The sequence below is a fragment of the Hemiscyllium ocellatum genome, chromosome 3, assembly GCF_020745735.1.
Source record: "Hemiscyllium ocellatum isolate sHemOce1 chromosome 3, sHemOce1.pat.X.cur, whole genome shotgun sequence".
NCBI classification, from domain to species: domain Eukaryota; kingdom Metazoa; phylum Chordata; class Chondrichthyes; order Orectolobiformes; family Hemiscylliidae; genus Hemiscyllium; species Hemiscyllium ocellatum.
The window spans coordinates 30,723,955-30,751,232 of record NC_083403.1 but is presented as its reverse complement, the minus strand read 5'-3'; the positions used below and the strand labels follow the sequence as shown (position 1 = coordinate 30,751,232).

The 27,278-nt window shown below is 42.6% G+C and overlaps 1 protein-coding gene across 1 annotated transcript in view; it reads left to right on the top strand.

Annotated features, from left to right (window-relative positions):
* Positions 1–27,278, top strand: part of armc2 (armadillo repeat containing 2) — a 225,590-nt gene that overhangs the window by 97,609 nt on the left and 100,703 nt on the right. Inside the window, exons 6-9 of the mRNA XM_060854607.1 lie at positions 5,841–5,948; positions 8,877–9,052; positions 14,984–15,086; positions 24,482–24,705. Of these exons, the coding sequence (XP_060710590.1) occupies positions 5,841–5,948; positions 8,877–9,052; positions 14,984–15,086; positions 24,482–24,705 (611 nt within the window). The remainder of the gene's footprint in view (positions 1–5,840; positions 5,949–8,876; positions 9,053–14,983; positions 15,087–24,481; positions 24,706–27,278) is intronic.

The following is a 27,278-nucleotide window of genomic DNA, read 5'->3' as shown; positions in this document are numbered from 1 at the left end:
AAGATAACCCTGGATTCAGTTGCATGTCTAGTATGCTGGTCTTTTAATGGGCTTAATTTTCCTGGTCATTGTGGACGCCGATTCAAAATGGTTGGATGTGCATGGAGTAAACTCAGGCATGACGAATTAAAACCTGTGAGCATCGTTCACGATACACGGACTCCCAGAACTTTTGGTCACGGGCAATGGAATGTCATTTATCAGCAGGGCATTCAAATATTTCGTAGTCCAATGACATTCGGCACAAAAGGATAGCTCCATACCATCCATGGTTCCACAGTCTTACGAAAAGAGCAGACAAACGTTGAATACGTGGTTAAAGAAGCATCTACAACATCAATTGCTACCAAACTGTCCCAGTTCCTGTTCAATTATAGAACCACCCCTACACACAGGCAGAGCTCCAGCAGAGTTGCTGACGGGGAGAAGACTCCGCACCAGATTAAACTTGATATTCACAGACCTGGGGGGTGAGAGAGGGGAGGGGAGGTGTTGAAATGGCAACAGGAATTTCAAACATTCCTGAAGGGCTCATGCCCGAAACGTCGATTCTTCTGCTCCTTGGATGCTGCCTGACCTGCTGCTCTTTTCCAGCAACACATTTTCAGCTCTGATCTCCAGCATCTACCGTCCTCACATTTTCCAACAGGAATTTCAATGAGCAAGAGAGATAATTTAATTCAGGGATGAAGTTTGGTGCCAGAACCATGGAAATGATCCTATACGGGTACAAGATGAGGTTGATGAGAGTTCAGGTCCTGTCACTTACAAAGTTTGCATAGGTGATACAATCCTGAACAAATATGTGGACCATCTGAGAGCTGTTATCTCTCAAATGGGCCAGGAGCAAAACTTCAACAGGTAGAAGGCCTGTCAAACTGTAGGTTTCCCCCTCTCTCTAGTGTCGAGCAAACCTGAGCCCAAGATGGATGCAGCCTTGATACTGTTACTTCTGGAGGAGGAAGAAACTCTTGAGACACTCTGGGCACAAAAGGCAGGCTATGGTATGGTACATAGTGCCGATGGTCAGAGCCCGACTCAGAGCAACCAAACATTGGGTGAAAATGTTGCAGGAAAAGCTACAAGCGAAGGACCACACCCACATCCCCAGACTAAGTGGAGGAGGGATGCAGTGATTGGAACCAGGTTGACCTCATTGACTATGAGGTTATTGATTTGAGCTTGCTAACCTGGGCCAATTAGGAAAGCCCTGGCTAACCACTGTAACCAGGAGATTAGAATCTCTTCCGTTCCGGCGACTAACTCCAAGCTAGCTGGCCACAGACCATGTACTGTGTATAGATAAATAAAGGATGACTTGATGATGGGACATAGGCCTCTGATTATTTCAAGTGGGAAAAGTGAAGAAAACATCAATAAAAGTTTTATATTCGTTTCAGGGAATCAATGATGGCTGCTTGCAGTTGAGTAACAAACAATTTGCAATCAATGAATAATCACTTCATTCATCACATCTATTGAAAGCAGGCATCAGTTAAATACTGTTTTGTATCCCTTGATTGCACCACTCTAAGCAGGAGGAACATTATCTTCATCATGACGATGTCCTCATCTTCCTCCTCAGAAGACTACTGCCACTCTCCAAGTTCTTTCGACATCTGCCAAACACTGTCTTTGCTTGTTACAGGTTTGTGGCACACTCTATAAGGACTGTGATGGTGACCCAGGATATCCTGAATCTGTGTGGCAGCAATATGACGACTTCACGTAAAAGGAATAGCATCAAGGACATTAAACCCTGGGAATCCTATACTTTCTCCACCTTGTGAAGGACCTTCTGCTGCAACGTCTTCATTTACATTCATTTTGGCAGCCACTGGAGATTGCTCCTGCTCCAGGCTTGCTGACAGATTTGTTCCTTCTCAATTTCTCTGCATTTTAATTGCAGTCTGGCCATGATGATAACTCCTGCCGTGGTTGGATCCATTGGGCATGGTTTCAGTGAACCTATGTGAGGAATATTAGAACAGGTGCTTGGTTACATGACCAGCCAGAATGTGCATCATCTGCATATAATAGTTTGGCATAGGTCCTGATACAGTGGGAAATGGAGGACACTTGACAAGGAGCACCCTGAAATGTATAAACATGGACCTTCATAGTCAACTTCATTTGATGTATGCAGCACAAGCCATTTCATAAAAATAGTGGGAGAAGGTATATTTGGTAAGATTACTGAAACCTTGTTTCCTCCATTCCCCTTCATCTATAAAGGCGATATTACATAAGAATATATTGGCAAAACTTACATTTCAAGGTGAGAGTAATCAGTTCTGTAGCCTTGTGCATCTTATAAGACCTTAGATTGTCTTTGTGAATTGTGACCCCCAGAAGACACTTTTAAGGCCACATGTGATTACTTCCCCTTGACAAAGACTGACCAATTTGTAATGACCAATATCATGGTCAAGATTGCTTGAGACTGGGTTTTATTTTTGACAATGTTGGTCACTGCATGCATTTTGCGTGCAGCATTCTGCAGTGACAGATGTCTTAAACTAGTACTTTGTAAGTGACTGATGACATTGCTAGTTGAAGGGCCTCACATCACCTTCAAGTTCACATTCAAGCAGAAAAACAAACTGAGTGTGACCACTCTGAATGTGGTGACTGTCATTTAAAATTCCATTGTGCATTTATGATTCAGATTGGGATGGAAGGCAACATGGGTTACGCTGCAGACTGTCATTGGCTCAGTCTGTTAATCTACATGACTTTCCAAACCTTCATGTTCCTTTCTTCCTTGCACTCTCTGTTGAGCTATCAATTCTGAATTTCCATACATTCCTACCCAGTCTTCATCTTCCAACATTATGCTCCTGACCCTGGGCTGATGGCTTAGATATACCAATCAATGTCTTTTGACTGATTCATATTGATGCCAGGCTGATGACGACTGCTGATGGTCCTGCCTTGCCCAGTAATACATGTCCTATAATGCACTATCATTTCCCACCCCTATAATTATAGTCCCCTCTGCATCCCAGCATGTTGTGTCCAATCCTCACAATTGACTTTCTTGACTTGCTCTTCTCAGTGGCTCCTGATAACTTCCCTGACTTACAATGAACAGATTCCCAGACTGATCATGGTAACCCTCAACCAACTTTGATCGTCCAACTGATGAGTGTCCAGATCCCTGATTGGAGTGGGCATGGAGAGATTAAGAAAAGCTGGCCAAGGTGGAGACCCAGATGAACAATTAATGAGCTGGAGCTGCTAGATACCACTCCAATTGTCATATTGGGGATTTCATTTTGCTATCTAGTTTCTCTGTTAGGTAGGAAGATAGCAAATCTCGTATAAATGAATCAAGAATAGGCATTGATGATATATAAAGACATGCAAAAAGCCTTCACCACTGTTTAGCAGGATTTTTGACTTGTCATTAAAACCTTAAAATTAGATTCCTGACTGAGGAAAAATAATTTTGATTTCGCTATATTTTCCCAAATAACTCACCATTGCCCATGCCATTTAGGTGCTGAAGACTCTACCCATAATACCATTGACTTGCATGATTAAGGGCAACTCTACAGCTCAAAAATTCGATTTAGTGAGTAGGTAAACCATTCTGAGAAGAAAGATTAAACGTAGAGTACTAGTCCATGATCCAAAATGAACATTAGTCAGTGTGCCAATAGCAATGCAACAACTTGTGGCAGTTTATCAGAGAGAAAATCAATTTGGGGGCCTGCCTACTGTGATTGTGCTGTTTCAGCAGTCATTCCTGCCTCAAGTCCATGTAACTCTCTCAGGGATGTTTCAAATCAGACATTAACATAATGATTTTCACAACCCCACCCATACTTCTAGGTTAAATCACATCCCTAGCCTCAATATTGGATGAGTAATGCTGGTGAATAATGATCATGATTCTTTCTTCATTCATGGGATGAGGGTGTCACTGGCTAGGCAGCATTTATTGTCCATCCCTAACTGCCTAAAAGGCACTTAAGATTCAACCACATTGATGTGGGTCTGAAGTCCCAAAGAGGCCAGACCAGGTTAGGATGGCAGTTTCTTTCCCAAGGAGAAAGTGAGGACTGCAGATGCTGGAGATCAGAGCTGAAAATGTGTTGCTGGGAAAGCGCAGCAGGTCAGGTAGCATCCAAGGAGCAGGAGAGTCAACGTTTCGGGCATGAGCCCTTCTTCAGGAATGAGGAGAGTGTGCCAAGCAGGCTAAGATAAAAGGTAGGGAGGAGGGACTTGAAGGAGGGGCGTTAGAAATGCGATAGGTGGAAGGAGGTTAAGGTGAGGGTGATAGGCCGGAAGGGGTGGGGGCAGAGCGGTCAGGAAGAAGATTGCAGGTTAGGAAGGCGGTGCTGAGTTCGAGGGTTGGGACTGAGACAAGGTGGGGGGAGGGGAAATGAGGAAACTGGAGAAATCTGAGTTCATCCCTTGTGGTTGGAGGGTTCCTAGGCAGAAGATGAGGCGCTCTTCCTCCAGCTGTCATGTTGCTATGGTCTGGCAATGGAGGAGTCCAAGGATCTGGGAACGTTTCAGAGAACACCTCTGGGATACCCGGACCAACCCAACCAACCCAACCACTTCGTGGCTCAACACTTTAACTCCCCCTCCCACTCCACCAAGGACATGCAGATCCTTGGACTCCTCCATCGCCAGACCATAGCAACATGATGGCTGCAGGAAGAGTGCCTCATCTTCCGCCTAGGAACCCTCCAACCACAAGGGATGAACTCAGATTTCTCCAGTTTCCTCATTTCCCCTCCCCCCACCTTGTCTCAGTCCCAACCCTCGAACTCAGCACCACCTTCCTAATCTCGCAATCTTCTTCCTGACCTCTCTGCCCCCACCCCCACTGCGGCCTAACACCCTCACCTTAACCTCCTTCCACCTATCGCATTTCCAACACCCCTCCCCCAAGTCCCTCCTCCCTACCTTTTATCTTAGCCTGCTTGGCACACTCTCCTCATTCCTGAAGAAGGGCTCATGCCCGAAATATCGACTCTCCTGCTCCTTGGATGCTGCCTGACCTGCTGTGCTTTTCCAGCAACACATTTTCAGCCCAGTTTCTTTCCCGAAATAACATTAGTGAACTCGATGTTTTTTTTCTGACAATCAACAATAGACTCACCATTAGACTCTTAATTCCAGATTTTCTTTCGTATTAAATTCAAATTCCACCATCTGCCATGGCAGGATTCAAACCTGGGTGCCCAGAGCATGACCTGGGTCTCTGGATTAACATCCTGTAATAATACCACTAGGCTATTGCCTCCTCACAATAAGATAGGTAAGTGGGAGACTGTGGGGGAATGGTCCAGTCACTGGACATTACTGGCCAAGATTAATGCTCTGGGGTATGGGTCAAATCCCACACAGCAGCTAGTAGAATTTAAATCCAAGTTGTTAATAAAATCTGGAAATGAAAACTAGTCTTGGTGATGGCAACTGAGAGCTAACATTGAATGTGGTAAAAGGCAGCACTAATGTCCTTTGAGGATGGAAATCTGTTGCTCTTTTCCAGTCTGACCTACAACTGACATCAGATCCACAGCAGTTTGATTGACTCTTAATTGTCTTCTGAAAAGTAACTGCCCTCAAGCAAGTCTTTGGTAGAATTCAGCAGTTCAAGAAGGCAGCTCGCCATTACCTTCTTAATAGTAATTGGACACGGGCAACATATCTTAGTCTTTCAATTGATGATCAGACTTTCTTGCTGGTAGGGATGGCAGATTAATTACTCTTAAATACACTTCTGTACAGTTAATAAGTAATGAGCTAACTCCTGGCTCAGGAAACTAATCTAAGCCAGATGAATCCAGACATATGTGTAATTTTGGTTGTTGTTTCAGGGTCAAATGGTGATTCAAGGACATACGAAGATGAAACTGAGGAAGAAATTCTATACTGGAATACAAAGATCCAGCCTCTTCTTGATGAAATTAAGCCTTTAAACAACGGTGGGTAGTTTTACTTTTTAATTTAAGATTTTCTGTTGATGGTCATTGCAAGCAATCTTCATTTTGTTTTAAATGAAACATGTCAGAAAACTGGAAAATGAGAGCACTGTGAAAATGAAAGAGGAGACTTGGATATACACTAAACAAATGTTCCCTCACATTTCTTTTTCATCCTTGCAGATTGGTTATTGCATTACATTGTCCTTTTTAAGGTTGCTGCTAATGCACATGGGTTAAAGGGAATGTGGTTATGATCGGCCTGTTCCCTGCACAGTACCTTCCAGGTTACTGCCTGCTATGCATATGCATATTTCAAAGAGAACACTAGGACAAAGTGAAGACTGCTGATGCTGGAGATCAGAGTCAAAAAGTGCAGTACTGGAAAACACAGCCAGTCAGGTGGTGTCCGAGGTGCAAGAGAATTGACATTTCGAGTATTCCTGATGAATAACTTATGCTCAAAACATCGATTCTCTTGCTCCTCAGACGCTGCCTGACTGGCTGCGTTTTTCCAATGCTGCACTTTTTGACCCAAAGAGAACACTGTTCCCGAGAGCTGCTGGGTGAGTGATAGGATGCGTTGCACTGACCAGCATGAGAGGCTGATGTGTATTAGATGTCAAGTGAAGATTCAATCGCTGACTTTGACTCAGTGTAAGTTTAATAGACTTCTTCTGGCACTGCGGTCAGGTTATGTGGTCTAAACTCTGGGAACTGACTTCTCTCGCTACCAGCTCCCACTCCCTATGGAGACTGACCCTTGAGGATCTCCTGGTTTCCATATCATGGCATCTTTCCTCCTGGCCATCTGTATAACTAATACCTCTAGTACCATATACATCAGTTTGGGTTCTTTTCCATGTCCAGGTAATCATTTTTTAAGATATTACGAGTGTACATATGTACTTACAAATGTAAATTGAGAGTAGGAATAGACCATTTGGCCCTTCGAACCTGCTCTGCCATTTTGTAAGATCATAGCTGATCTGATTGTGAACTCAATTCCACTTACCTGACTACCTGCAATAACCTTTGATTCTCTTGAAAAATTCAAGGGGGCATTAGGTGATGATTTGGATAGAAATGATATACAGGGTTATGGCGGAAAAATGCGAGATTGCCCCTAGGTCATAGAACTGGCTGAGATACAATGGGCTGAATAGCCTCCTTCTGCACCGTAACAATTCTATGATTCATTGGATGCAGTTCAACCAGTCAAACACAACCAACATTCCCTTTTAAGGTACATGCATGAGACATCCCCTTAAATTCTGCTCTGTAATATTTCTAATACAAATGTATCATTTGTTAAGTAAGAGACTGCACACAATGTTTTAGATGTGGTCTCACCAAGTCCTGCAAAAATCTCTATCTCATTTCCTTTCAAGAAAAAATAATTAGCTTCCTAATCACTTGCCGTACCTGCATATTATTTGATATGATTCATGTACCAGTAACACCCAAATTTCTTTATATTGCATCAAATTGCTACCTTAAATGAAGCAATTAGCATCCAGACAGGAAGACCACCCATTAACATGCGCAACTCCACAGATTAAATTTGAGGTACCCATCCTACACTGCCCCATTTAATTCTGTGCCTATCCCCCATTTCCGACCTACTTGTGGGGCATTAAATTCTGCCCAACCCTGCCTGAACCCCCTCATGTGCGAATTACACAGGCAATATTGTGAATAGAACACTAGATGTCCAGATTCTTGAACTGCAATCATTTAAAATTTATATCTTTTCCACTTCCATTTGATTGGGTGTGGGCATGTTGAGAATTGTGGCTTCTCTATCCCCCCCAAAAAAGGATGTTTGAATTTCTCATACAATAGATTTCATTCACTGCTGTTTTGACGCAGGTGTTTAAAACAATCCACTAATAGGCAATTGGAGGAATATTCTGCTTTTAAAGCTGGAGTGTTTTTTTTTGTTGAACAACAATGAGCAAGTAATGTTAATTGCTTCAGTTTTCTGTTTCAAATTTTTTTCTTATGGGATTCCAGCTGCCTTTCAGGTTAGCGAACCACAACAATGTTAACTTTCATAAACATCAAATGTCCCCATAACTGGTCAACTAATGAACAAGAAGATTTATTTTAGCCCCAGTAAGCAGCTGTTGGAAATTAAGCAGAGCACTAAATTTCTATGTTTATATTCACTTACAGCTTTTAAAACAATTATTTGTACATCCATGCTTTCAGAACCAAACCTTTTGAGTTTTGAAGGCAAAACTTTAGACTAAATTGAAATTAGGTTACTACTGTTCTGTTGCATACCAAGTTCTGTTCACCCAGCACTTTTGTTTTCACTAAAATACATTGTCTCCCATTACTCCAATGTACCAAATTTAATATTTTAAATTCTAAATATTTAAAGCCCTGCATGATGTTGCTCTTCCAACAAGTTTCCATTCTCCTCCAAACTATTTATCTGGTTTAGGTCTTTTGTTTAATCTGCCCACAATCTAGGCCTTGCCCCATCATTGGCTGTCGATACCCATACCTCAATTATCTTAATGAACTCCTCTGCCTTTTCACCTCCCCCACTTCTTTTAAGATCTTTTGAAATCCCACCTTTGTCCAGACTTTTGTTTCTGCCTTATTTTTAAAATGACTCATTTTCAAATATATAAACAAATTATTAATGTCACATCTCAGGACTGGATGCTTGTATATGTAAAAGGAAAAGTAACTGGCATTTGTAACTCAACCACTGTGTTCTGCTAGTTCAACATTGTCTCTTATAGCTCTTGTTGTTAGAACATAGAATGGTTTCCTTTATTTTAAATAATAATTGGTTCCAGAAATTAAGTCATTTGCAGACGTTGACTTCAAAAATATAAGGAGAATTAAATATAGAACTAATCATTCCTAATTGCAGAACATGAATGCAAAATAAAGTTATTTTGTTCTAATTAGGTAACGATGTAGAACATCTCTGCAAAGTATGTTCGAGTCTCTATCATACACTGCAGGAGGGGAACATGCTGGGGAAAATGTGTAAAAGAAGAGCTGTTCTTCTCAAAACATTGTATAGACTGGTGGATGTTGGCTCAGATCAGCTCTCCATTCAGCTGGCTAAAATTATACTGGCGGTAAGTTTGATTTTTTTTTTGTAGAGTTCTAGAGCCTTGTTCCTAATTATGGCTTTTAGGTTTTAGTAGCTGAGATGCATATCCGATTCTGACAAAATTGATGAGCCCAGATTCTGTTAGTAAGCTGCATCAGCAATTCATTAGACGTACCCACAGACTTTCTAGTGGGCTTCGCACTGTTATCTGCTCTGATTCGAAAGCTATTTTGGTATAGCCTCCTCTACAGGAAATCTGGAAATCATGTGACAAAACAAGTTACTGTGCAACTTCTTAATCAATCATATTGAAGAATTTTTGAAAATAAAATGGTTACAGCACACAAAAGGAGGCCTTTTGATTTGCTATATCCATGCCAACATTTGTGGTATCCAACTTTCCCACCTTTACCCAAAAGCTTGTGATTATTTAAGCTTCAGGTGATAAGCCAATTCTCTTCTTTTTTATTGAAAGATTTTCTTTTGCAAAATTATGAGAGAGTATAGCAATCTTATGTGCAACAATAACAATAAGCTAACTACTACTCTATAAAACAAATCAAAAATACCAAAAAAGAACAATCTTCCCATAGTACAATTCAATAAATAATTAGACATAATTTACATTAAATTAGATTGAATTAAGCTAAAATAACTTAATGTACACCACTGAGCACCACCTGACCGAAGCTCCCATCATCGGGCGCATCAGTTAACATACCTGTATTTTATTCAGGTTTCTTCCTCTCAGTCCCTAGTCCGCCAAACGTCGTCTTCATGGCTATACAATGGCCCTAATCAATATGGCTGACAAGTCTGCGTCTGTGATTCAAAAAGGGCTGCCGCGTCTTGGAAAAAGGTTCCATTTTCTGGTGCACCAAACTTGTAAAGAAGTCTAGGGAAACACGCTGCATCGCTAACTTACGCTATCTTGAAAAGGGGGAGCTCATTAGAATGTTCTTCCTCCAGTTTCTTCCCATGCTCATCTAGACAAGGCAGATACGGCAATCCTAGTAGGAAGGGATACTGGATCTGCCTTAACCTCAACCTCCAACATCTCCTCCAACACATTTGCTATAGTGACCCAATATCTACAAATCTAATGGCACAACTACAAGCAGTGTGTGAGAGTACCAATGTCTGTTTTACACTTAGGGCAATTTGCAGATGCTCCTTCTTTAAATTTTGCGAGCTGCTCTGGGGCCAGATGAGCCCTGTGGAGAATCTTTAGTTGCATGGCCTGCATTTTTATTACAAATCTTTTTCACATTCTCCCAGATATCCTCCTATACTTCTGATGAAATTTCTGCTGCCAATTCTCGATTCCAGATTCTGTAATGCCTTTCAATATCTTCCGAGGCACCCCCTCCCTGTAAATGATAGAGGGTACTAATGGAGAGAGTACCTGTGGACCAAAGCACTCTCCTCTCCACGTTGAACTTATAGGGATGGACCAGTAGTCCTTTTCTGTATAAAGTCCCTAATCTGAAAATAGCAGAATAACCCATATTTATGACTCAGCTGATCAAATGACATCATGACCTCACCCTTGAATAGGTCTCCCAAACAGGAGACTGCCCTAAACTTCCATAACTTAAAGCTGGAATCCATCAAACCTAGCCTGCATCCTGGTATTCCTACTATGGGGATGAGCGGGGAGGTCTTATGTAATTACCCTCACTCTATTGCATCATTCTCCACGCTTTGATCGTGTCAATGACGATCAGATTTTTACAATACTCAATGACAGTTCTCATCCTCTCCATAAATAGCAAATTAATAAGGGGACAATTTGCATGGGAGGCCTCAATGTTGAACCATATTGACCTCAAACCCTGACAAGCCCAATCACTCACATAAGACAATAAAGAACTTACTTGATATTATTCGAACTCTGGGAGGTCTACCCTCCCTTGTGGAAGCTGCAGCTTAGCAAACTTAATAAGAGGGCAGCTGCAACGCCAAATGAAAGCACCAAGCCAACCATTAAGTCTCTGTAACACTTGCCTAGGTAACACCAGAGGGAGCATTTACATGGGTATTAGTCGGTGAGGAATAACATTCATTTTGATCAAAACTTTTCGACCCAACCAGGATATTGGTAATGCCTCCCAATGCTGAAGGTCCTGTCTTATCTTCTCGAGCAATTGTATGAAATTAGCTTTGTACAGTTGGTGAAAGGCAGGGATAATTAAAACACCAAAGTATAGAAAACCTCCCTGTGACCACCCAAAAGGAAATAGAGTTCTATTTTCAAGATCAGGTACTCCCAGAAGATCCCCCCCCCCCCCACAAACAAGGGCTCTGATTTTGCAAAATTAATTTTATACCCCGAAAAGAAGCCAAACAAATTAATATTTTGTGTTAAATGGGGCACAGGCAATGTTGGGTTAGCCAAAAAGTGAAGAACATAATCTGCATAGAGAGTGATTTTATGCTCTCCTATTCCCTCTTCTGGGGCAACTATGTGGGGGTCCTTCCAAATAGCCTCTGCCAGCAGTTTGATCGCTAAAGTGAACAGCAGCGGCGAAATGGGGCACCCTTGTCGGCTGTTGCTACCAGTGCTAAAATTATCTGAATTTATGCCACTCGCGAGAACCGCTGTCATGGGATCGTGATACAACTGCCACTCACCTGGCAAAGAACCATGCCCTTCTCCCCCATCCCCCCAAAACATAAAATAATTACGCCCACTCCATCCAATCAAACACTTTTTCCAAATCTAGGGAGACTACCAAGCCCAGGATCGCCTTTGCTGGCATACCTGGACCATATTCAACACTCTTCTCATGTTGTTAGAGGAGCTGCGACCTTAATTAAACCTATCTGGTCTTCCTTTATAATAGAGGATAATACCTTCTTCAGCCTCAATGCTAATGTTTTAGAGACAGAATTTTAAAATCTACATTTAGCAGCAACATGGGTCTGTATGAGGCGCAGTCCTCCGGATCTTTCCCTCTGTTAAGAATAAGGAAAATATTAGCTTCCCTGAAAAAGGTCAGGAGACAGTCCTGACTGTACAAATGGTTATACATGTCCAGCATTAGCTCAGCCAACATGTTTATAAACTTCTTATAAAACTCACTTGGGAATCCATCTAGGCCAGGCGCTGCGCCACTTTGGAGCTGCCTTGTCACCTCTTGTATCCCTTGTGTTGTCAAAAGGGTATTCAAAAGGGAAACCTGCTCCAAAGTTATACCTGGAAGATCCAAGTTCTCAAAAAAAGGATTCCAACCTTGCCATCCCATCCTCACAGCCCTCTGCATAAAATTTCCTAAAAGCTGCGTTGATCATTTTGGACTCATGAGTGGGAATACCAGTACCCTCTCTAATGGACATGATGGATTGAGTAGCACTCTTCTCCCTGGCCAGATATACCTGGCTTATCACTGTGCTCAAATAGTCTTTGCTTCACTGTCTGGGTGGGCATGGAGTTCAGAGCAGCCCAGAGAGCTGTAATCTGCTGTAACTTAGTCACAGATGGTCTGTCATAATATGCCATCTTGGCTACCTTCAATCGGGCCTCAAGTATACGCTGTTGATCTCCCCTCTGTCTCTTCTGGGTCGCTGAGTGTGAGATAATTATACCCCTTGAATAGGCCTAGGCAGTCTCCCAGAGCACGAATGGGCTACTGGCTGTACCTTAATATCCCAGAAAGTCTTAAACTTCCTTATGAATTACTCAATGAATTTACTTTCTTTAAAAAGAAAAGGATCCATGCGCCAATGCTGCATATCTGTCCCATTATCGCTGATCTCAACCTCCAAACATACTGCCGCATGGTCTGAAATAGCTGTATTCCCAATTTTAACAGGTTAGTACCAAACCCAAAAAAGTCAGCGGGTCAGAAGCATATCGATCTTTGTGTGGCACTTGTGCAGGTTGGAGAAGAAAGTAGATTCCCTTCCTTTAGGGTGAAGACATCTCCACACGTCCACCAGCCCCATCTCCCCACAAAGGTCCACTGTTTGGATTGCGGAGAGATGCCTGAAAGACCCCTTGGCATCCTAGCCACCTCGGGATCCATAAGATGGTTGAAGTCTCCACTTATAATTGTGTGGCGCACTCCAAGGGCCATCAGCGTGGAAAGTGCATTAATTAAAAATTTGACGGGCAGTAGACATTCAAAATGCTGTACTGCTCCCCATATATTAGGACTTTGAGGATCACAAATCGTCCTTAATTTGGTCTGTCAATTGGAATGGTAGATTCTTCTGTATTAGTATAGCCACTCCTCTACTTTTTGAATTAAAAGGCATGAAGAACACCCTGCTGTAACTTTAGATGCTCCTTATCACCTAAGTGAGTTTCTTGTAATAGAGCAACATTGACCCTCTCCTTTCTGAGACTCCAGAGCACTTTCTTTTTTTTAATTGGTGAGTGACTTCCCTTTATGTTCCAGGTACATCATCTAAATGAACAACTACCCATAACCATCTAAAGCGGCCCATGACCCCCCGAGAGGAAGAACCCTACTCATAATGTGCCAAGTGGAGACAAGAAAAGATTAATAAAATCTAAAAAATAACAACTACAAACACTACCAAAGCAAAACTTCTAATAACTACTCCTAAAAAAAGCAAAGACAAATAACTGGAGATTTTCCCCTTGCTCACAGGGCTCACTCACCCTACTCACTAACACCTTCATGGCTCTTCCAGCTGAAGCTGCACCCCAAACCCAGACAAAACGAAACAAAGAAAACATACACCTTTATACACATGGAAGTTGGCGTCCAAGCCAACCCACCTATACATTGACCCCACTTGTTGTCAATAAAAGAAATGACCACCCACCCAAAAAAAATGTCGATAAAAGAGACTAGCAAAAATAACAAGAAAGGGAAAGAAGAAACAACCCCATATATTACAGGACCAAAGCCAGGTAGACAAAGCAAACAACAGAGAACAAAGGAAACACTATTGTCCAGAGTATTTGACCCAACCAGTCTATTTTAAAGTATCTAGGAAATCCTTTGCCCTCTCTATTGAATCAAACTTATGCATGGGGCATCTTCCAGGGGCTGGTTGAAGCACAACACTGCCAGGTACCTTACAGAATATTGAATGATCAAGTGTCTCAGCCTCTTCTTTACTTCTTCGTAAGATTTTCTCTTTCAGATCACAGCCTCAGAAAAGTCCTGAAAAAAAACATGATTTTCGACCCCTTGTAGATCAGGGCCTGTGGATCTTTCCCCAGAATTCTGGGAGCTTCCATAACCATTTGTTTATTTCTGTAACATTGAAATTATGTTAGGACAGGGCAGAGGCGCTGGTCCAATCCGGTGAGCCCACTCAACTTACACCTAGCCGGATTCGGCTCCCAGTCCCAGGAGCTGCGGGGGTCATTGCTCCAGGAAGCTAACCAGCTGATTTCCCTCCCCTCGTTCTGCCAACCCAAGGTTCTCCGATCTTGATTGTTGAGGTTGTCGACCTGCTCGATCAAGGCCTGCACCTGTTCTTCCAGGGCCTGGATCCAAACCCCGCAAGGATTCTGTCACGGTCTCTGATGCCGCAGCTTGCTGCTGCACCTCCTCCATGCACTGCCCGAGATGTTGGATCTCCTGCTCATGCTTTTGTAGGTCGGCCAAGATTGGTTCCAGAATATTATTTTGACAGTCAATAGGTATACAGCAAATTTATGTTAAACTTCAAAACTAACACAATTAATAAAAAATATTATCATCAATTCAGCACACTACTGTTAAATAGAAGCTAAAGTTGAATGTCCAGTGTTAACTCTGCTACCAGACAGCTTTTTCTGATTGTACTTTTGATTGTCTACTTTATATGCTCTGAAATCTTTAATATGCGCTGATGCCCACAAACAAATTGTGATTGTGATGCCAATATTAAAGACTTATAGTTGTTAACTTCAAGAATATTCTTAGGGTATCACAATTGAATAATTTTATTTTTGTACTTCGTGATTTTCATGTCATTTTTTTGTTTCTAGCTGAAAGTAAGTGGCAGAAATCTCCTTAACATTTGTAAATTGATGTTCAAAGTTAGTAGGAGTGAGAATAATGATGTTCTATTCCAAAAGGATAACATTTTGGGTAAGTTACACTTCTCTAGAATATTTAAATTGTAAAATATTGAAAAATAGATCTATCATGATGGAGAATGCAATACTGCAATATTATATATTATTATGCTACTGAATGCGATCAGTCATTTTGAAAAATGTAGTCTCACATTAATTGGCTCTCTTTTAGTTCATGGAACATTTTATGCAGACTGTATCTTTCATTTCTCAATTATCTCTTTGTGTGGTTTAGTATCACCAGTGAGCTTGGTTGAATAATGTGCAATAATATTGCAGCTTGAACATGAATCAGCAACATAATTTGACATTTTCTCTTGTAAAAATTAATTTTAAGCCTCATTATTTTTATCCCTCAAAATCCTAATAACAAGCACAACTTCAATATCTGTATAGGGGAGAATTTTGCAGCCTAAACTTACTTTATTATCATAAATCTAGATTTACAATAATGAATGCTGGGACAATTTGTAAATCAGTATTACAGTACACCAACTCACTTTAACATTACACCTTCTAACACAGGAAGATATTCTAAAGTTCTTCATAGCTTTTTTTAAAATAGAGACATTAGAATGGGTGATCAAAAGCTATGTCAAAGTGTGGGAATTTAGGAAAGTGAGAGAAGTGGAAAAGTTGAGGAATTTAGGGAGAGAATTCTTGAAAATGTGGCCAAGGCAGTAGCCAAAGCTAAAAGTTGGTAGGATCTGATGAAATTCCTGACTGACATTAACACTCAGTTAGATTGAATAGATGGATTAAAAAAATGGGATTAAAGCACTGTAAAACACTGTCGGTAAATGGGATTAGAATCATTTGTTTGCATGAAAGATAAATATTAGCATAAATGAATTATACCTTTTATGTACTGATATTGTATAACTACCATCATAGGGAATTTAACAGTATACCATAAATTAGGGTTTCCAATGATACTCCACCAAAATTATAGTAGCCAATGGGGAGAACTCTGAGGAAATTATGGGAGAATACATCTGTGTGAAGTAATGAGTCAGATTTTACACTATGCTCAAAATTAGAGTGGTGCTGGAAATGCACAGCAGGTCAGGCAGCATCTGAGGAGCAGGAAAAGCAATGTTTCAGGCAGGAGCCCTTCATCAGAAATGGTGCTGACCTTGAAAAAAACTGCCAAAGAGTTAGAGAGCTACCGAACATCAAATTCCCCCATCTCTATGACTCTATCTAGTTCTGACATTTAATTTGGTGCCACCTGCAGGAATTCTGAGTTCCATCAACTATGAAATCATCAAACAGGCTCATTAGCTAATCAAATTGGAGGATTCTCATAGAAAGCAACCCAAGAATTAAAAACCACAGATTACAATTTATTTTTAGTCATCTTATTTGCTCATGCTAATCAGAACAATATCTATTAAATTGAAGACTTAACTTAGTTATGGATAGTATTAAAAATAGCTAATCCTTTGCAGTAAGATCCACCATGGAGGAGAAAGTGAGGTCTGCAGATGCTGGAGATCAGAGCTGAAAATGTGTTGCTGGAAAAGCGCAGCAGGTCAGGCAGCATCCAAGGAACAGGAAATTTGACGTTTCGGGCATAAGCCCTTCATCAGGATTCCTGATGAAGGGCTCATGCCCGAAACGTCGAATGTCCTGTTCCTTGGATGCTGCTTGACCTGCTGCGCTTTTCCTGTAAGATCCACCATGTATGGTACTATCACTGTGCCAAATAGCAAATCAAGACTTGAGCATCCCTGACACTGTGAGACATTGTCAGCAAAATTGTACTATAACACAATCAACAACCCCATGGTTTGGCATATTCCCCGCTCACTTATTACCATCACATCAGGGGACCAACCCAGGTTCAATGGAGAGTACAGGAGAGTAGGCCAGGAGCAGCGCCAAACTGTAGAAATGAGATGTCTATCTGGTGAAGCTACCAAACAGGGCCACTTGCATGCCAAACAGCGTAAACAACACAGGATAGACAGAGCTAAGTGATGCCACAACCAATGATCTCCAGTCCTGCCACATCAGTCATGAATGATGGTAGACAATTGAACAACTCACTAGGGGAGGAGGAGGCTCCACAAATATCTCCATCCACAACGAGGGAAGAGCCCAACACATCAATGCAAAAGATAAGGCTGAAACATTCTCAGCAATCTTTAGCCAGAAGTGCTAAGTGGATGATCTGTCTTGGACTGTTCCAGTGGTCCCAAGCATTATGGATACCAGTCTTCAACCAATTCAATTCACTCCACGTGATACCAAGAAACAGTTGAAGGTCCTGGATACTACAAAGACTATGGGCCCTGACAACATTACAGCAATAGTACTGAAGATTTTTAATACTGAATATGCCACTCCACTATCCAAGATGTTGCAGTACAGTTACAACACTAGCTTCTACCCGACAATGTGAAAAAATGCTCAGGTATGCCCTGTATACAAAAGCAGGACAAATCCAATCTGGCCAATTACTGCCCCATCAGTCTACTGCTGATCATTAGTAAGGTGACAAAGAGTGTTTTCAAGCAGCACCTGTTGAACACCTGCTCAATGATGCCCAGTTTGGGTTCCTAAAGGCCACTCAATTCCTGACCTCATTACAGCTTTAGTTCAAAAAAGAGGTGAGGTAAGAGTGGCAACCCTTGACATCAAGGTCTCGTTTCATTGAGGGTGTCACCAAGGAGCCCTAGCAAAATTGGAATCAATGGATATCAGGAGGCAAACTCTTGCACTGTTGAAGTCATACCTGGTGCATAGGAAGATGGTTGTGATTATTGGAAGTCAGTCATCTTTGCTCCAGGACATCTCTGCAGGAGTTCCTCAAGGTAGTAATCTACCCCAGCTGCTTCATCAATGACATTCCCTCCCTCATTAAATCAGAAGTAGGGATGTTCACTGATGATTGTGCAATGTTCAGCACCATTAGTAACTCCTTCGAGACTGAAGCAGTCCATGTTTAAATTCAACAGGATCTGGACAATATCCAAACTTGAACTGACAAATGACAAGTAACATTCACGCCACACAAATGCCAGGCTATGACAATTTTCAATAAGAGACAATCTAACAACGACTCCTTGTTATTCAATAGTGTTACTAACACTGAATCCCCCACTATCAATATCCTTGGGGTTATCATTGACCAGAAACTCAACTGGACTTTTCTACGTAAATACAGCATCAAATCAGCGAGATACTGTGGTGAGTAAGACATCTGACTCCTCAGAGCCTGTCCACCATCTCTAAGGCATGGGTCAGGAATCAGAATAGATTCCACTTGCCTGAATGGATGTAGCTGAAACAAAACTCATGAAGCTTGACACCATCCAAGATAAAGCAGCCTAGATTGGCACCACATTCACAAGCATCCACCTCCTCCATCACCGATGCTCAGTAGCAGCAGCATGTACTATTACAAGATGCACTACAGAAGTTCACCAAAGATCCTTAAACAGCACCTTCCCGACCCATTACCACCTCCAAATAGAAGGCCATGGGTAGCAGATATATGGAAACACTACCACTGTAATACTACTGAAGAATTGTGCTCCAGAACTTGCCACTCCATCATCCAAGATGTTGCTCAGCCATCTGCCCAACAATTGTCCAGATACATTCCGTACACAGGAAGTAGAACAAATCAAACCTAATCACTTACTGCCCCATCAGTATACCCTTAATTCATCAATAAAATTATGGAAAGTGTCATCAACAGTGTTATCAAGCACTCACCTTAGTGACTTGGAAATATATTGTTCTTCACTGTCGCTGCATCAATATTCCTGGAATTCCTGCACTAGGGGCATTGTAGGTCAACCTACAGCATATGGACTACAGCCATTCAAAAAGGCAGCTCATTACCCCCTCTCAAAAGCATCTAAGGACAGGCAATAAATGCTGGCCAGTGTTATGGACCAGGCCAGACCTCCTCAAAACATTTCAAGAAGGTAGTCAAGACTCTAACTTTTCTAGTTGTTTTAAGCAGATGTAATTTGGATATTCCAGGAGTGATGCAACTGGTCAAACTACCCAGTTTTAAATAAAACAGTTTGTTTATAGATTACTGAATGAAACACAAGCAAAAGAGAACAGAATATAGAATAACTTAACCTGTTTGAAAACCCAAGCGACTCTATCAGAACTTAATGATGCTGTTCCAATTTCTTGCAACATCCCATAAACTCACCCCCTTGCCAAAAAAGTAAATTTAAACACAGGTTCTTACAGGAGTGATGTTAGAAAGAGAGGATCAGCCAGGGACATTGGCTGAAACATGGAACCTCTTTTTTTTCCCAGCAGCTTGTTGGGGTGCCCAACTAAAACTGAACCAAGCTAGAAAAATCCCTGAACTGGAAAAACCAGCCACTGCCCTTTCATTTTACAAATATTTTTGAAAAAGCCAAACTAAAAGGCCTCCTCTGATTGTTGACTTAGGCGGTATCTGTTAGCCATTACTAAAGTAGGTAGTTCAGGCATACTGGCACCTCTGCCTTTATGACTCCTCTCAAAAAATACCAAGGGCAACATAACTTAGTTGAGGGAGCAGCATCGTCACACTAGCTGTGATGCATATGTTCCGTGATTAAATAAAAACATAGAAAAAGATAGTAACAATCTTTGGCATTCATTTCCACTTTTCAAAGAATAACTATATTCTTTAATTCTGAGTACGTGTGCGACAAAAAGAGTTCTGATCAGGGTAAAATTGAACTTGAGACTGACAAAAAAAGCATGAGTGATTGATTTTTAGGAAAGATATACCTTGAGTACAGGCTAAGTACATTCCAGCAATAGTGAAAGATAGGGGCTCAAAAATCCTGTCAAAATGGACTATTTGAATGATAAGGATGATAACAATTGTGATAAAGCAAAAACAAAGATGTACAATGTGTCAGATGAATTCTTCAAGTGGAAACCAAGTCGAATGGAGTGGGTTGAGAGGACAGGTGAAGACAAAAGTACGGTTGGCAAAGTGAGAGTATAAAAATAGAATGGTAGTCAACGTAAAATGGAACTGATAAATCTTCCACAAGTGGGCAAATTGTAGGCAAGTATAAAGAAGTGGGCTGAGTCCTATTCGCGAGAAAGAAAGTGACATAAAGTAAAAGATGCAGGGCAAAGTTGGAATATTTAATGAGTATTTTGTGTTGGTATTTAGTGAGGAAGAAGAACCTTACATAATATCAGTGGAAGCAGAGATAGCACAGACAATGGAGCATGTGAGAGTTGAAAGAAAAGTGATATTGGAAAGGCTGCTATGCCTAGCGCAAATAGGTCACATTGTTTGGATATTTGCATCCCAAGTTGCTGAAGGAAATAGGTGTGGATGTAGCAGAATGGCCTGTCTTAATCTTTCAGTTTTCCCTCAATATGGATGAGGTGTCAGGATTGAAAATGGAATACGTAACATCCATATTCAGAAAAGTATGTCAGTACAGACCTAGAAACTACAGGCCAATTAAATTAACATCAGTGGTGGGTAAGATTTTGAAATCCTCAATTAGAATAAAACAAACAGGCACTTGGGAGAAACTTGAATTTGAGAAATAGTTTGATAAATTGTCACATAAAAGGCTAATTAAAAAACTGAAGCTGGTTAGTATCCAGTAGGTCACAAAAATGGACTTAATATGGAAAGTAATGAGTTATGGTAGATAGTTGTTCTTTGGACTGGAAGGTTATAGACAGTGGTGTTCCCCAAGAATCAGTGCTAGGACTTTAATTTTTCCAAGCATAAATATCTTGATAAATGGATCTTGGAATATGGAGTTCAATTTCAAAATTTGCCAGACACCAAACTTTGAGGAGTTGCAAACAGGATGATGTAATTACCTGCAAGAGAATGTAAATTAGCTAATATAATGAGTACACGCTTATTTCCGTCACGACGCATGACCCCGCCCCCACGTCGAGCAACGTCACCACGTCTAACTCCGCCCCTACTTCGATCTCTGTCCCCGCCCCCAGCTCCAGCTCCAGCTCCAGTCCCACACCAGGTCCTAGCTCCCAGCCTTGCCGGATTTTCACCATCCCTCCAGATCTCCCCCTCTCTGAGGATGAAAGATCAGTCCTCAGCAGGGGCCTCACCTTCGTTCCCCTACGCCCTCGGATTAATGAGTTCAACACGCGGCGAGATATTGAACAATTCTTCCGCCGCCTTCGCCTCCGTGCCTACTTTCACAACCAAGACTCCCGCCCACCCTCTGACGACCCCTTCTCCCGCCTCCAACACACCCCATCCACCTGGACACCCCGTGCAGGCCTCCTACCCGCCCTCGACCTCTTTATAGCCAACTGCCGCCGTGACATCAACCGACTCAACCTGTCCACCCCTCTCACCCACTCCAACCTCTCACCCTCAGAACGTGCAGCCCTCCACTCCCTCCGCTGCAATCCCAACCTCACCATCAAACCCGCAGACAAGGGAGGCGCGGTGGTAGTTTGGCGCACTGACCTGTACACCGCTGAAGCCAAACGCCAGCTCGCGGACGCCTCCTCTTATCGCCCCCTTGACCACGACCCCACCTCCCACCACCAAACCATCATCTCCCAGACCATCCAGGACCTCATCACCTCAGGGGATCTCCCATCCACCGCCTCCAACCTCATAGTCCCACAACCCCGCACCGCCCGTTTCTACCTCCTGCCCAAAATCCACAAACCTGCCTGCCCCGGCCGACCCATTGTCTCAGCCTGCTCCTGCCCCACCGAACTCATCTCCCAATACCTCGACACGGTCCTGTCCCCTTTAGTCCAAGAACTCCCCACCTACGTTCGGGACACCACCCACGCCCTCCACCTCCTCCAGGATTTTCGCTTCCCCGGTACCCAACGCCTTATTTTCACTATGGACATCCAGTCCCTGTACACCTCCATCCCCCATCACGAAGGACTCAAAGCCCTCCGCTTCTTCCTTTCCCGCCGCACTAACCAGTACCCTTCCACTGACACCCTCCTTCGACTGACTGAACTGGTCCTCACCCTGAATAACTTCTCTTTTCAATCCTCCCACTTCCTCCAAACTAAAGGAGTTGCCATGGGCACCCGCATGGGCCCCAGCTATGCCTGCCTCTTCGTAGGATATGTGGAACAGTCCATCTTCCGCAACTACACTGGCACCACCCCCCACCTTTTCCTCCGCTACATCGATGACTGTATCGGCGCTGCCTCGTGCTCCCACGAGGAGGTTGAACAGTTCATCAACTTTACTAACACCTTCCATCCCGACCTGAAATTCACCTGGACTGTCTCAGACTCCTCCCTCCCCTTCCTAGACCTTTCCATTTCTATCTCGGGCGACCGACTCAACACAGACATCTATTATAAACCGACTGACTCCCACAGCTACCTGGACTACACCTCCTCCCACCCTGCCCCCTGTAAAAACGCCATCCCATATTCCCAATTCCTTCGTCTCCGCCGCATCTGCTCCCAGGAGGACCAATTCCAACACCGCACAACCCAGATGGCCTCCTTCTTCAAGGACCGCAGATTCCCCCCAGACGTGATCGACGATGCCCTCCACCGCATCTCCTCCACTTCCCGCTCCTCCGCCCTTGAGCCCCGCTCCTCCAACCGCCACCAAGACAGAACCCCACTGGTTCTCACCTACCACCCCACCAACCTGCGCATACAACGTATTATCCGCCGCCATTTCCGCCACCTCCAAACGGACCCCACCACCAAGGATATATTTCCCTCCCCTCCCCTATCAGCGTTCCGCAAGGACCACTCCCTTCGTGACTCCCTTGTCAGATCCACACCCCCCACCAACCCAACCTCCACCCCCGGCACCTTCCCCTGCAACCGCAGGAAATGTAAAACTTGCGCCCACACCTCCACACTCACTTCCCTCCAAGGCCCCAAGGGATCCTTCCATATCCGCCACAAGTTCACCTGTACCTCCACACACATCATCTATTGCATCCGCTGCACCCGATGTGGCCTCCTCTATATTGGTGAGACAGGCCGCTTACTTGCGGAACGCTTCAGAGAACACCTCTGGGCCGCCCGAACCAACCAACCCAATCACCCCGTGGCTCAACACTTTAACTCCCCCTCCCACTCCCCCGAGGACATGCAGGTCCTTGGACTCCTCCACCGGCAGAACACAACTACACGACGGCTGGAGGAGGAGCGCCTCATCTTCCGCCTGGGAACCCTCCAACCACAAGGTATGAATTCAGATTTCTCCAGCTTCCTCATTTCCTCTCCCCCCACCTTGTCTCAGTCGGTTCCCTCAACTCAGCACCGCCCTCCTAACCTGCAATCCTCTTCCTGACCTCTCCGCCCCCACCCCACTCCGGCCTATCACCCTCACCTTGACCTCCTTCCACCCATCCCACCTCCATCGCCCCTCCCCCTAGTCCCTCCTCCCTACCTTTTATCTCAGCCTGCTTGGCTCTCTCTCTCTTATTCCTGATGAAGGGCTTATGCTCGAAACGTCGAATTCTCTATTCCTGAGATGCTGCCTAACCTGCTGTGCTTTGACCAGCAACACATTTGCAGCTAATATAATGAGTAGACAAGCGGCAAATGGAATTTAATAAGGAGAATTGTGAGAGGACAGATTTTAGAAGAATGTATAGAGAGGGGAAATAGAGATTTAATAATGCAGTTCCAGAATGTGCAGGAACAGAAAGACCCAAGGATGGGTGAAAGTTATAATGAACCTTTATGAAGCTCAGGTTGGGTGCCAAATAGGGTATTCCATCCAGTTGTGGTCACCACACTTTAGCAAAAATGTGAAGGTCCTTAAGAGGAGCAGAGAATGACTTAGAGTGGTTGTTTTAGTTACAAGATTAGATTGGAAAAGCTGACGTTCTTTGCTTTATAGCAGAGTAGATTAGAGTTGATGGAGGTGTCCAAGTTTATAATATGTTTAAATAAGATAGACGAGGAGGAATGCTAGAAAGGATAGGGGATTTTAAGATTTTAGGCAATAGATATAAGGGGTTGTGAAGAAGAACCTTTTTACACAGTGATAATGACCTGGAACTTACTGTCCGTGGGGGAGGAAGTTGGATTAAGTTGCTTTTCTTCACATGGTGTCTCAGATATTGAAAGTACATTATTATAAGTACTTTCTTGTATCTATCAGGCAGGTTGTAGGGTACATAGACAAAAAAATTAAGAGTATTATTTTTATATAACATTATAATAATTAGTGTCTAGAGACCTGACACCTATTATACTATACCTAAAATGCATCCCTCTCTAAGGACTGTAATGTTTATTATACAACTTGGAGGATACTTAGCCAAGAGCATAATGATACAATATAACAGGTATAAAATTAGATTTTTGACTTTTTTAAGACATTTGTGAACAGAATGTAAATGAGAGACATTGTTTAAATAACTTTAATCATTTATGCCAATGTAATAAAATTAATAAAGAGTATATTTTCTGCAGATTGCTTGATGGAGGTCTTCAGTTTCACAGATCCAATTGGTAACATTGATGCTTTTTTATACTGTATGGGAACAATCAAGTTCCTTTCTGGAAATATAATCCTACTCAAAGACCTACTCAACAAAGGTTTAGTTGAGACTTTAGTGCGGTTAATGAAGGAGATTAATGATGTCAACAGAACAAGTGACACATATCTTTGCAGCTCAGGACATTTATTGGTTCAGGTCAGTAACATTGTGATAAGTTAATTTGTTATAGATTATGCTGTCACTTTTCACAGTCTCTGTCATTGGTGTTTAATAATCATGAGATAAAGAAATGTGAAAATATTCCTCAGATCTTCACCATATGCTACACTCTCAAAGCACTGCTTTTCTGTTGATGAATATACCACCCTGTAACATCTATGAAACTTGTCTCATCTTACATCATAATTCCAAATGTTTTCCATCATACTTTTCCCTATTTCATTACTAAATTTATTTATTCATAATTGTGTTTATAGCACTGTATTTTTGTCTTCCATCTCAAATCCTAACAATATTTAGTGTATTTATGGATTACTAACAAACTTAAGTGGTAGGTCTTTCCCAGGCCTTGAGCAGCATGGCATTGCCAAGACAGTTCAGAAAATATAGTGAGAATACAAAAATCAGATTCATGACATTGAGAAAAAAAAGACAATTTTCCCGTTAAGGTTTAACCAGTAGTAATGAGCAGCAACCATCTTACTTCCAAATATTTGCAACTCATTTGTAGTTAGTCTCACTTCATTTCGATGCAGCTTTGATACTTTCTTGAGTAACTAGACAGTGTCAAATCCTGACACGAAGGTTTGCACACCATTTGCTTCTCTGAGCCTTGTCCAGTTGCACTATCACCATCATTTTGCTGCAAGCTCCTAGGACACATGCTCCTCCACGTTTCCTCTATGCAACTGGATACCGCTGAATCATGAGCCTTACAACATCATCTTGGCTGTTTTTGAAACAACTTTCACACCAGTTCAGCCTTTCAGAACTTCGCTTTGAAATTAATGGATACTGATGTCTTGCACTCTTCTGTGCGATTGTTTTGGCTGCAGGGACACTCACGTGTCATGCATCTGCATAACATGCCTCTTAACTTGCTTTCTTAATGCTCAATTACTTGTGCTTGACTTTGGCCAGCTTCTTGTGGCTTGCATTGCATTCTGCGCACAGGATTATCAGCCATAACATAAAAGCACCGGCTTCTCTGGCTTGTATTTCTGTTTAGTGCAGACAAAGAGGCATCCAGAGCACTGAACACTTCACCAGGGGATGGACATTTTGATGTATGGCACTGTGCTATGTCAATCTCATTTCTACATAATAGAACATAACAGAGAACAAAGAACAGTACAGCACAGTACAAGCCCTTCAGCCCTTGATATTGTGCTGACATTTTACCCTACTCTAAGATCAAACTAACCTATAAACCATTCATTTTACGAACATCCATATGCCTGTCCAAGTGTTGCTTAAATGTCCCTAATAGATCTGACTCTACAACCACTGCTGACAGTGCATTCCACACACCCACCACTCTGTGTAAAGAACTGACCTCTGACATCTCCCATAAATCTTCCTTCAGTCACCTTAAAATTATATCCCCTTGTGGAAGCCATTTCTGCTGTGGGAAAAAGTCTATGACTATTCACTCCATCTATGCCTCTCATCGTCTTGTACACCTCTATCAAGTCGCCTCTCATCCTTCTTTGCTCCAATGAGAAAAGCTTTAGCTCTCAACCTTTCTTCAGAAGACATGCCCTCCAGTCTAGGTGGCATCCTGGTGAATCTCCTCTGCACCTTCTCCAAAACTTCCATATCCTTCCTATAATGAGGTGACCAGACTGAATGCAATATTCCAAGTGCGGTCTGACTAAGGCTGTATAGAGCTGCAGCATAACCTCATGGCTCTTAAACTCAATCCCCTTGCTAATGAAAGCCAACACACCATATGCCTTTTTAACAACCCTATTAACTTGGGTGGCAACTTTGTGGGATCTATGGACATGGACCCCAAGATCCCTCTGTTCCTCCACACTGACAAGATTCTTGCCTTTAACCCATGTATTTTGCCTTCAAATTCTACCTTCCAAAATGAATCACTTTACACTTTACCAGGTTGAACTCCATGAACTTATCGGCCCAGTTCTGCATCCTGTCAATGTCCCGTTGCAACCTATAACAACCCTCCACACTATCCAACACTCCATCAATCTTTGTGTCATCGGCAAACTTACCAACCCACCCTTCCACTTCTTCATCCAAGGTGTTTATAAAAATCACAAAGAGCAGAAATTCCAGAACCGACCCCTGCGGAACTCCACGTGTCAACGAGCTCCAGGCTGAATACTTTCCGTCTACTACTACCCTCTGTCTTCCAAGGACCAGCCAATTCTGCATTCAGACAGCCAAACTTCGCAGTATCCCATGGCTTCTTACTTTCTGAATGAGCCTACCATGGGAGTCTTATCAAATGCCTTGTTAAAATCCATGTATGTCACATCCACTGTTCTACCTTCCACATCCACTGTTTTATCACATCCTCAAAGAATTCAGTAAGGCTTGTGAGGCATGACCTTCCCCTCACAAAGCCATACTGACTATCTCTAATCAAGTAGCTAGTAGCACACAAACCCACCAACACTCTCAAACAAAAACTAACAAACTTAAAAGACCCAGTACAACCCATGGACAAAACCAATGTCATCTACAAAATTCCATGCAAGGACTGCCACAAACACTACATAGGACAAACAGGAAGAAAGTTA